This window comes from Myotis yumanensis, unplaced genomic scaffold (assembly GCF_028538775.1).
Source record: "Myotis yumanensis isolate MYYU_CA2020_CCGP unplaced genomic scaffold, mMyoYum1.0.hap1 SCAF_10, whole genome shotgun sequence".
In the NCBI taxonomy this organism is placed as follows: domain Eukaryota; kingdom Metazoa; phylum Chordata; class Mammalia; order Chiroptera; family Vespertilionidae; genus Myotis; species Myotis yumanensis.
In genome coordinates, this window is record NW_027223761.1 from 17,277,227 (window position 1) to 17,288,832 (window position 11,606).

Here is an 11,606-nt window from a genome sequence, read left to right on the forward strand (position 1 = left end):
AAGTACTCCGCGGACCCCTAAGATGGTAGAGATGTTCTGAGAGCCCCTATAGGGGAAGAGGGTTACTAAGCCAGGGGTTTATACACACACATCCTTTCTTCCTGGATTTAGAAGGATTCCATTAAGGTTTGTATATTTTATTAAACTCCACTGAGAAACACCTCATCGAGCCTACTGTAGGGATGAGGTGCAAGGCTACTGAAGGTGCTCGCCTGCCCCCAGCCCCGGGGCCAACTAACACCAGCTCTTTCCTCCGCGTGCAACAGGGTGGTGAGGTCGAGGCTGCACCGGACCTCGAGGCAGCACAGGGCCGAGAAGCCAGGGGACTTTGGCTTTCAGAGAAGAGACAAGCTGGAGGCCCTGGAGAAAGTGCCCTCAGCTTCAGCACGGACGCCCTACCCATATCGGTGGGAGCCCAGACAGTGAGGCGAGGGGCCGGCACTGGGCAGGGAGGCAGGATCCAGCGAGGACACCACTTCACTCAGACCAACGGGCCCAGGGCCCTGCTGGGGCTTTATTTGACACCACTATGTTTCAATACAAACAGTCCAGAAAGAAACTCCAGTCCCTTTGGGGGAGAGGGTGGTGGGAAGTGGTCTGTGTTGCTTGGGAGCCTTACCCTGAACCCACAGGGGGTGTAGTGGGCCTACGCTGCCAACATGGCAAGGGAAGATGGCACCAAGAATGATACAGTGCATGGTCCAGTGACCAGGGGGCGAGGCTTGCAGCTCTGTAGGCACCTCGTGCTCTCACTGGTGGGGTGCTGTCCAGGCCCCCCTAAGCCCAGGATGATGTAGAGGAAGAAAGCTGAGCCCCAGCAGCCTGCTTCCATCTCCATGTCCTCTGCATCCAAAGCAGGATACCACAGTGCAGATGAGACTCGCCATGGCCACCAAGCGGGAAAAAGAACAGAGTCTCGAGGGGACAGGGGTCCTGTAGTCCACGTGGACAGTAAAGGACTCCGACACACCCAGGAAAAGTAACCTTCCCAATGACCACTATAGAAAGGGGTGGTGGGACAGATCATCACTCTGGCCTCCAGCCTGATCCCAAATGACACCTTTAGGTACAAGGTCAAGTTTCTAGCCCTTAGTAAGGCCCGGACGAAGGTCCTTCGCCTCCCTTGCCCTCTCCTGGGGCCCAGAAGAGGCCAATGCAGCAGCAACAGCAGCAGCAAGTCCAGAGCCTCCCTCCTCTGGGGGCTGGTCTATAGCAGAACTCTTCCTAGACGTCCCCGCCGGTTCCAGAGGTCAGGGACCAAACCCCCAGACAACCTGGAAGGATCCTAGAGCCAGCCAAAAAGCCTTAAACTTCTCCCTTTCCCTATCAGAGAAGGGCTGGGCCCAGAATAAGCCATCCTGAGGAGATGCCCTCCCTCCCTCCCAGCATGGCAGGACAAGTGAGCAGCAGCTTTGGGAGCAGGACTGAAGGACAATAATCTAGCACACAGGAGAGAGGGTGTGAGGGAGAAGGAAAAAGGGCTCCATCTATAGGCAGAGGCCAAGGGCTGGTTCTGCCCATCCCCTCACCAGAGGTCCTCAAAGGCCACCCCACTCACATACCACACATAAAGTAACAATTCCTCCCCAACTTCCACAAGGCAAGCAGCCCTGGCCTGGTAATCATGGGGTTTTTGCTGCTGTCACCACCATATGCGTGAGCCATGGAGCTTGGATCAGTAGGAACCATAGCGATCCTGGAAATGGGGGAAGAAAAAACTAAGTCAGCACCTCCAACCCAGCACGCACGCACACCCTCCCGCGGCACACCGGACAGGACTGGGATTGGGGGGGTGGGGGAAACGGGCACCAATCTCACCATGGCAGAGATTGTTTTATTTTTGTGACTCGGGAAAGGAGTTGTGGCCAGATCCCAAGGGGGAAGCCCTGCCCAACTCATAGAAGCTGAGAAAGGAGAAAGTAGTACAGGTGGTAAGACTGGGGGGAAATCAGTGCAGCTGCCCTCCAGGAAAAGGAAAAGCTCTCCCTCAGGCCGAGGGGCTACCCGGTGGCAGTGTCTGGATGTGGTGAAGGCCAGCCTCCAGCACTACTCTTCAGGCCTCTCCCACTCCAAGTCAAGGAGCCCCGCCTCACCTGCAAAGAATTCATCACACCATTGGCCAGCACTGCCATCTTCCCGGCCACAGACTTGACACCCTGCTTAAACTGGGCAATGTCAGCTGTGGGGAGCACATTCCCCAGAGATACGTTGCCTGTAAAAGCAAGGAAAGGGGTGACCCCAAGGCCTGCAGGAAGCCCTTCCCCTTGGGCCTTCTCCCTCTACTCACAGGCCTCACTTGGTACCCACACCTCTGGTCCCTACCTGTTCCATGAGCTCCATCCATGTCCCCAAAGAGGTCTGAAGAGCTGATGGCACTACTGCCTGAGAGCTGCTGTAGCCGAGACCTGGCTTCATACTGTGGTGAAGAAAAGGCTGGGGATCTTTTTGCCGACGTCCCAAGAACTCATACAGGCCAGCCACCCTAGTGCTAAAGCCCAAACCAGTGACAGGGAGGAAGATCTTGCTTCTACCCGCTGCCTCTAGCCTCAGGGTGGACAACTCTACTCACCTCAGTATCCACCTCCCGCCCAAAGAACATGTCAGATGAGATGGCTTTGGCTCCTGCGAATTTCTGACGTGCTTCACTGGACTCGAGGCCTGAGCTCCGGCTCTCCACTTCCTTCCGGTTTGTGACTCTGAGTGGATGTGGAACACCATCTCTGAACCTTCCCATTACTGTCAGGGGATGGTGTTACTATCCCATTATGATCAGAGGCAAATCTTGGGGTGCTTACCAAGGCCCTATCTGACTGGCTCTGGAACTGAGGGGCCCTGTCCCCTGGATAAGGCCCCTCCCTTCTCCACATTGAAGCCAAGGCACAGAGAGCTTCTCTTACCTCCACTAGGTGGCGTGGAAATGTGGTTTGGAGGGGACAAGGCCTCTGCCCCAACCACGACAGCTTCGTCAAGGTCTAGGGTGTCGTAATGTCACTACTGCCACTCTCCTCCTAAGTACAACTGCCTGACACTGGTGACCATGTTTCAGTTGGCCTGGATTTATACTTGCTCTCCTGGCATAACTATTAACAGCACCCCCTCTTACTCTCAAAAAGCATCCCAGTGTGGATGACAAGGTGTATGGTCACTCCTACTCAGCACTGACATGCACAGATGCTGGATAGGTGTTTCAAGTTTCATTACATTTAATCCTTTCAGTGGCCCTGTGAAGTCATTACTTATGTCCCCGTTTTACAAGAGATGATTTGCAGATAATTTATCAATTAAACATACTGCCCAGATTAGGTGGAATAAACTGTTAAGAAAATAAAATAAGCCCTGACCAGTTTGGCTCAGTGGATGGAGCGATGGCCTGTGGACTCAAGGGTCCCAGGTTCGATTCCGGTCAGGGGCATGTGCCTTGGTTGCGGGCACATCCCCAGTGGGGGGTGTGCAGGAGGCAGCTGATTGATGTTTCTCTCTCACTGATGTTTCTAACTCTCTATCCCTCGCCCTTACTCTCTGTAAAAAATCAATAAAATATATTTATTTAAAAAAAGAAAAGAAAAGAAGATGGGGCCAAAGACACATAACCCTTGGGAGGTAAGGACTGAAGCATAAAATCAGAGACCCCTCCTGCCAAAGAAATGGATCTTGGACAAGAGGCTGCTCGGCCTTCTGTGACGATAAGCACAGCTCAAACCAAAGACCGATTCCTGCACTGTCTGACCCAGTAGCCACTAGCCACATGTGACTATTTAAACTTAAATGTAAAATGTAGCTCCTCAGTGACACTAGCCACATTTTAAGGGCTCAGTAGCCACATACCTAGTGGCTACATCGCACAGTCCAGGTACAGAACTCTTCCATCATGGAAAGTTCTACTGGACAGTGCTGCCCTAGACCACTCACCTTTCTGAAATAGGCCGGATGCTTGAGATGGTCACTTCTGGCTCCTTCTCCTCCATCTTGTCCATACCCCAGGTGGCATCTGTATCCCAGCGGGAAGCAAAACTTTCCCCCAAGGAAAAGGGGTTGTCCTTGTACCTAGGGAGACAGTGGAGTGACTCAGAGAACCTGATGAGGAATATAATGACCAAGTTTTCACCCCAACAAGTCTTACTTTGGGGGTCCAGAGGCGAAAGTACCAACATCATCGAATAAGTCCAACTGTGAGCGGGAGGATTTTGCACTCACTGGAGTTTCCTGCTCAATCACCTGCATCTCAGACAGCACTGAGTGGGAGACGGAGCTGCGGAGGAAAGCAGAGCCGGGCGTGAGAGCGGTGGTGAACACTCGTGTCACCACCCAAGAGAAGGGACAGCTGCTGGCATAAGCGTGGGTTCTCCTTCACACCCAGAGCCTTCTCTCACTACCTGTGCACAGAACTGTGCTCAATGGGAGAGCACACCCTCAACTTTCTACACCTGCTTTGTTTTCTCAGAATCAGTGTTCCCTGCCAAACAACTAATAATGTGCACCAAGTGACAGTGCTAACAGACTTGCTGAACTATGAGCCACATCCTTCACCAAGAGGGACACATGCAAACAAAAGAGAAGAAAAATGCCCCAGAACCAGGGAAATGAACCTAAAGGTATCAAAGGATGAGTTCTTAATGATCTCACCTGTTTTTTAAGAAGAGGAAAGCACTAACAAGTACAGAGTCTAAGACCTGGGTCTGCTGTCCAGTTTCCAGTGAGAAGAGGCAGAGCTGGGCAGGCAGTACCAACTCTTGATGCCTCACTTTTTTACTGTGCTCTGCTCCACACAGGCTTTTTAGGGATTAATTTCATTGAAATAAATTCACACAAAAATATCAATTAGGAGTGAATATTTTGCAATAGGGCTTTAAATAGGGTGGGCTGGCTTTAAAGAAGATTCTCTTGCACTACAAAGAGGAAAAAAACCTGAAAAATTGTTCATATCCTTTAACCCAGTAATTCTTGTGACCAAAACAGGACAGGGGAGGAGACCTAAAGTTCTTCTCGGGATTATAATTTTGTTTCCCTGATTAGCTGTGTTACACTAGTAGCACACAGACTGAAAGGGAATAACTGGAATCCAACCAGCATGGAACCCGACCAGCACATGTTCTGACAAATCATCTTCTTCCAGAGAACTAGAGCATGATGGCCAAATATACTGAATTTGGAATCAAATAGTTCTATATTCAAAACCTATTGGTGTCAATTACTAGACAAGTTGCTTAAATGCTCCGAGTGCCAATTTTCTCATCTGTGAAAAGGGGTCACAATACCTTGTGCATAGGACTGCTATGTTTAAGTTCATACGGTCAATGGCGGCGCTCACGCCCCCTCAAGGAGCAGCCACCACTCAGCACAAGCTGACGGCAGCCAGGATTGTTGACCCCAGTGCTGTCAGACTTTCCAATTTTAAGAGATAAAAAACCTAGTACTACTGAAACCTCCAGATACTAACTCTTAGTGGAGAGCAAACAAAATGCATACCAAAACTGGTTTGCAGCCCTTGTTTTTAAGAAACCACAGCAACACAACATCCTAAAACAGAAAGCTTACTGTCCAACCCGAGGACATTTGAGTGTCTGGGTTTATTTCCAGGTGTTGGTATCTGACAGCACCACTGGCCTAGTGGGCAAGGGTCAGGGATGCTAAAAGCCCTGCAGTTCTCAGAGTTCTTGAAAAATACAGAATTGCGCCCGCCCCCCCCCCCCCCCCCCCCCCCGCCCAAGTGCCATCAGCACTCCCATTAAGAAACACGGAAGAAAAAAAAAGAAAACAAACAAAAAAAACACAACACTGTCCCAGTCTCCTGAATCTATTGAAAGAGCACCTGATCCTGAGTTTCATTCATTCAACAAATAGTGAGCACATACCTACTGTCCAAGCACTGTACTAGGTGCCTTAAGATAATAAACAGAACCATCTACTCAGCCTCGAAGGAAGACTAAGCCTAGAACCCCAAACTGCTGGGAAGAATCTGCAGTGGCTCCCGGGAGAACAATGGAATTTCTATGCCACACCCCAGAGCTGAGTCTCACCTTCGGGACACCAAGCCCATGCCCAACCTCTCTGCCTGCTCTCGCTTCTTCCCTTCCAGATTCTGTAGCTGCTTCTCCTCCTTCTTGCGGTCAATCTGGAGCTCCTGGTAGGCCAGGCGCATGGAGGCAACCCTTGGAGGAAATAAACGTGTCAGAGGCCAGCACCCATCCTGACCTGTCCCACCTGCCCACCCAACCCCACAGGAACCAGGGCCCCTCTGGCAAACACTCACACGGACTCCTCGGCCTGCTTCTTGGCATCAGCCACCTGCTGCTCACGGAGCTTCTCTGCCACCTGGGCCTGCCGCTCAATCTCGCTGAAGCTCTGGCTGCTCACCTTCTGGGCCCCTAGGCCTTTCTTGGCACCCAGCTGGGAAGAGAATCCTGTGATGGGGGCCTTGCCAACCACAATGTCCCCTGCTCCCTCCCAGGCACTCTAGCACACCCACACATTCCTTTTTAAAGTCCAGGGTAAAAAATAGGAGTCCAGTCAGCATGGTCGAGAGGGAGAACAGGGCTCTGCTAGAGCTGGGCCTGAGGTGACTCACACAGTCCCAGCAGAGGCCTCAGGGCCTGATGCTTACCAGACCAGCATGTCCCAAGCACACTATGTGCACAATCTCGGACTCCTCCAGGAGCCCCTTGAAGATAGGCATCCTCACAGCCCTTGCACAGATAAGGTTCTGAGAAGTTCAGAACCTTTGACAAAGTCACATAGCCAGTGATGGTAGGGCCAAGGGGTGAACCCAGGCAGGCTGACTCTGGCTCCTGACCCCTCTCCCATACTGCCTCTCTCTACCTACCCCTTTCTTAGTGGCTGCTGGCTTCTTCTTGCCAATGAGGGAGGTTTTCATTTCTGCATGAGAAACAAGGTGAGGCATGAGTGAAGACAAAGGGAGGTCAGAGGCAGCAGCTCAGTCCACACCATGCAGTTTCCTGGCAAGAGCTTCTAAAAAGAATAGCTTCAGGCAGGGAAGGCAAAGCTGCCACCACCAGTTCCAATTAATGGTGTCAGGATAGTCTAAGCCTAAGACAGACAAGATTAAGGGATTCCCAGCAGATTGAGACAAGAACTAGACCTGAAGCAGCAGAGACAAAGTCCCTGAACAAATATGAGGACCACTAGGCGGGGGCAGATGCCAAACATCAGCCTCAGCTCCTGAAGCAGGGAGCTGCGTGCAAGGGGCTAGGCTCCCCAAGTGGCTGTTGGTTACCTCTGGCAGGAAGGGCCCCTTTAGGTGACAGATACATGGACTCTGGAGAGAAACAGACTGTGGCTAACAAGGGGCCCACCCCAGAGCCTCCATGTAGTTCCCAAGCCCAGGGGCCTCTACAGAGCCTTGCTTTAGACCAAGTCATGCCAGCCTTCTCAGGTGATCAGTCTGACAGTCTCCTGCTGGCTTCCTGCCCCAACCCCCAAAAGTCAACAGAACAAACCGAGGTCAGCAAATGGACTGTTCACCCTGAACCAGAAGGACATTAAAGAGTAGAAAAGACCTGAAAGGCCTCCCTGGCTAAGAAAGGACAATGTCACCTCCAGCCTTGAGCAGCTCAGAGCTGTCCCCCTATCCCATGAAATGGACCAGAAGGCCAACCCTGCCTCAGACCTCAGGGTTAGATGTCCAGTCTCACGCTGGCCTTTCCACACTTTGGCTAGAACCAGCCCCATACCAGGAGGCCGACCCAGGCCTTACACACCAACCCACCCAGGTTCATCAATTCAAAGGCCTGGCTCTCAAGCCCTTGCAGTTGATGTTGAAGCCATGAATTCAACACCAGTCCCAGTCCAGAGAGCTAAGATGCTCAGTGTCCTGGGGCCTCAGTCCATATGACTAGGCAGCAGCAGATCTGAAAAGAGCCTCTCCCAGTTACCCCACCCCGCCAACTGTCATACTGACCCAGAGCTTTGGGTGAGGTGCCAAGCAGGTCCGTGTTGGGGCCATGCTCCGGCTCTGTGGAGACAATGGCGGGAGTTAGGTATAAGGCTCAAAGCTTCCTGTGACTTCCCTTTAGGGAGATGAGGGGACAAGAGTAGGAGGCACTGGCTTTCCTCAGCTGAGGCCACCAAAAGATAAAGGAATGCCCATTACTCTCTCCAAAGGATTAAAATGCACCCCAGCCCACCCAGAGATATAGGGCACTCCCTACTCCTATTCCCTTGACCAGATGTCTCAACTCCGAGGCCTTTGCCAGGACCAGGGCTCCTGGTTAGACTCTGGGCTGAACTCACGTGCCAATCCACTGCTTTCTGTAGATGGAGCTGGCTGCTCGGGCTCTGCGGGATCGGTGGCTGGTACATCCCAGGCAGGGGGCTGAAAAGGAAGCCAGATCACAGACACCTCAATGAGCTTGCAGGGAGCACAAAGAACCTACAAGTACCTTCTGGATACCAGGCCCTACTCCAAGCCCATGAGGAAAGGAGACTGACAGGTAGTGAGTACAATTATAGTTGCTATTCACTATGGAAGAAAGAAGTAGGAAACTAGCAGCCACTTCCACCCCTCCACTGTTTACTCAGACCCATACCCCTAATTTAATAACAACTAACAACTAGTAGGCACTTACCATGTGCCAGGCACAAGTCTAACAGCTTTTCACATACAAAAACTTTAATGATCACAACAAACCCTGTAAAGTAGATACATCTCTACTGCAAAGACTGGGTTTTGACAGGTTAAGTGACTTAGCCACATCCTGGAAATGCCAAGTAGAGGAGCTGGGATTCAAACTGACAGAGTCTCACAGAGGGGGAACCTCTGCCCAGGGTGGGCTTCTGAGGAGGTTCCTTTCACTGTCCCAGCCACAAGTGCCTCTCTGACAGGGGAAGAGTCCAGGAAAAGCTGCTGGAGGCTCCCCACACCTCCAGAGCCTTCAAGATGCCTCTCCTCCTCCCTAGCACCCGGTTATAGACGGGGTCCATTCCTAAGGAGGGACACACTGCACACCCACTCCGGGAGGAGGAGACACCTGGGCCTGCCTCGCAATGAGCCCAGACATTCCCTGTCTGAGGTATCACACCAAGGCGAATGGGATCCATGCCCAGGATCACAGAAGGCCTTGGCCAGTTAACCACCTGTCAGCAGCAATCATGGGAAACAGTCCTTGTGGGTACTCACTTGAGTATGTTCCATGAAGAAATCAGAATCCTTCCTCTCCGGAGAGTGACTGGGAGCACCACTCATATTGTCTATCCAAAGCTGGAAAGGACAAGACACGCTTGAAACAGGGCTCTGAATATCCCTCCTCACCACACTACCCCAGCCCGGGACCAGGCACTCACATCGGTGCCATGCCTAGCCAGGGCTGCACTTCCCAGCTGCCGGATCTTTTCCCGGTACATTCGGGCAGCTCGGCTATCATACTTGGTGTTGGCATCACTGGCTGTGCATCCATGTTGGCGGAAGAAAGCTGTCTGGAGAATAAAGAGAGGAGAGCGTGCTACAGGTGATTCTCCCCAGAGCAAAAGGCAGCCCCTTCTAACAGCCCAGTTACAGGAGATGTTATCCTGTATAAATAAGAGAGGTAAAGTTCTTCACAGAGGTAAAGATTCTCAGGAATCCCTGCGGGAAACAGCCTCCCATCCGGGGATGACGGACCCCGCCTGAGGACAGCATGCCATCCCCGCTGTGCCCATCCTCCACCCATCCAGGCCGAGACCGAGATGGCTGGAGGCCCCAACTCCCCCGGCCTTTCTCCGGGAACCTCTGTCCACTTTAGTTTTCATCTGAAGCCCCTCTGAGAGGAACAGTGACCCATTTCCAAGCTTAGAGAACCATGTACAGCGCTGCCATAGCCCAAATAATCCTCTGAACAGAGAAACTGGGGGGGCCTCCCCCGAGGTCACGGTCAGGTTAGTCCTAGTCCCGGGCGGGAGAATGAGGGCAGAGAGGATGGCGGGGAGGGGCTTTACCGCATTGGCATTCCCGCCGACCTGCATGCACCTCAGCTGGAACCAGCTCCAGTTGGAATCCAACTCTGTGGACCTGTGTGCAAGGCTGCGTGTCACCAGCAGACGCGGGGGGGGGCTTCCCTGCAGACCCAGCCTGCCTGTGGTCTGGGCGGCAGCAGGTGCCCAGCAACAGTAACCAGCCCCCTGCCACCCCCCGTCCTCCACTGCTCCCTGCCCACGAAAGCTCTGCTCCTCAGCCTCAGAGTCAAACGGGCGCTAATTATTGTCCAGATCAGAGGGCGGTTGAATTCTCAGGCCCTAAGCGTGGACCTGGCTTTCTACTTGAGGACGGCCGGTCTCACTTCAGACGTACTCGACCAATATGTCAGCAACGACAAGGGCCGTGCAGCTAATTTTTCTCCAAACCGAACGTTCGAAGAGTCCAGTTTGGCCGCCAGGAAAGAAGGGAGTTAGACCCAGACGCGGAAACGCACTGTCTAATGTGGTCAGAGGTCTACGCAGGCGATTCCCTCCCGTGGGAGGCTACCAGACCCCGGCCGGGAGGCTACGGACCCCGGCCGGGAGGTTTCCGAACACCGACTTCAGGACCGTCCAGGTCGCCACTCTGCCCTGCTGAGCGCACAGCCCTGGCCGGGTAGAAACACAGCCGCCATAAGGAGACCCCACCTGATGAAGCTGAGATGGACACCCAGGGAGCGGTGCACCCCGGAGCAGTCAATGCACAAGAAAACACCGTACGTGATGCTGGCCCAACTCGGATTCTTGGCGCCACAGTCGAAGCAGGCCTGGATGGAGGAGGCGATGAGCGGATGATCAGGGACCCCGAGCGGAGGCCGGGCACTGACACCCAGGAAAACTGCCCACGTCCGCCCCCTCTCCTTCCCTCGGGCCCCGGGGGAGCCGGGAGAGTTCCTCTCGGCCGGCGCTAGACCCCGCGCGCCTCCCGCTCAGGCACCTTGTTGGTCGGAATTGCGCGAAGCCTCTTAAAAAGGGTTTGGATCTCGGTCTTGCTCGGCTCGGACGCCATTTTCTCTCCTTCCCAGACGCCAGCGCGACTGACGGGCCCCGTCGCGGGCCAATCCGCGGCCGCGAAGGCGGGGCACGAGGTCGGCCTCCGCGGCGCAAGGTGCCGGCGAGGGGTGGGGCGATTCGTCCTGAGTTGGGCCAATGAGCGCCGGAGGGATCTACGCAGACACGTCAGAGCCCCGCCTCCTCAAACCACGCCGCATCCACGCTGCGCCCGCCGGAGCCAATCCGCAGCCAGGGCGGTGCGACGGCGCCCAGCTGGGGCGCGCCCCTCCCCTCGGAAGGTGGAGTCGCCTCCCAGCAGGCGTGAGCTGCGAGTCCGGGGATCCGGGCCGTAGCTGGGGCCGGTTCCGGCGGGTGAGTAATGATTAACAGTCCTACCAAGCGCTCAAGGTGCCACCGGCCCGAAAGGGAAGACAAACTGGCTGGGCCGCCCCCACCAAACTCAGACGTCGGCACCCCGCCTCGAGCTTTGGCCGCCGCACACCAGCCAAGCCTGATGGCCAGCCTCTTCCACCCAAGGTTAGGGTACTATCCGGCTAACCTTTGCCCAACCCCCGTCCTCGTAACATTCTCTGGGCCCACGGACCTCCCCTCATTGCCTCTCTCCCCCAAAGCCTTCTGCAGCCTGGCAAGGGTGGAGTATCATAAAA

At 54.0% G+C, this 11,606-nt stretch overlaps 2 protein-coding genes across 4 annotated transcripts in view; one reads left to right on the forward strand and one right to left on the reverse strand.

The window, feature by feature from the left end:
• Nucleotides 1-857, forward strand: part of CSTPP1 (centriolar satellite-associated tubulin polyglutamylase complex regulator 1) — a 147,556-nt gene extending 146,699 nt beyond the window's left edge. The window contains exon 9 of the mRNA XM_070427933.1: nt 267-857. Within this exon, the coding sequence (XP_070284034.1) occupies nt 267-426 (160 nt within the window). The 3' untranslated portion in view covers nt 427-857. The remainder of the gene's footprint in view (nt 1-266) is intronic.
• ARFGAP2 (ARF GTPase activating protein 2) lies at nt 477-11,002 on the reverse strand. Of its 3 annotated transcripts, none has more exons than XM_070427929.1 (17): nt 10,883-11,002; nt 10,594-10,712; nt 9,949-10,000; nt 9,298-9,429; nt 9,134-9,214; nt 8,248-8,329; nt 7,916-7,969; nt 7,232-7,273; nt 6,821-6,873; nt 6,251-6,387; nt 6,018-6,149; nt 4,121-4,249; nt 3,910-4,044; nt 2,570-2,696; nt 2,323-2,416; nt 2,094-2,212; nt 477-1,696 (listed from the first exon to the last, which is right to left on the reverse strand). In XM_070427929.1, the coding sequence occupies exons 1-17, from the start codon at nt 10,952-10,954 to the stop codon at nt 1,676-1,678; spliced, it is 1,581 nt and encodes a 526-aa protein (XP_070284030.1). In that variant the 5' UTR covers nt 10,955-11,002; the 3' UTR covers nt 477-1,675. The 3 variants fall into 3 exon arrangements, with proteins under 3 accessions (XP_070284030.1, XP_070284029.1, XP_070284031.1); XM_070427928.1 differs by having other exon boundaries at nt 9,928-10,000; XM_070427930.1 differs by lacking the exon at nt 7,232-7,273 and having other exon boundaries at nt 9,928-10,000; nt 10,883-11,001.
• Between the last annotated feature and the right edge of the window lie 604 nt (nt 11,003-11,606).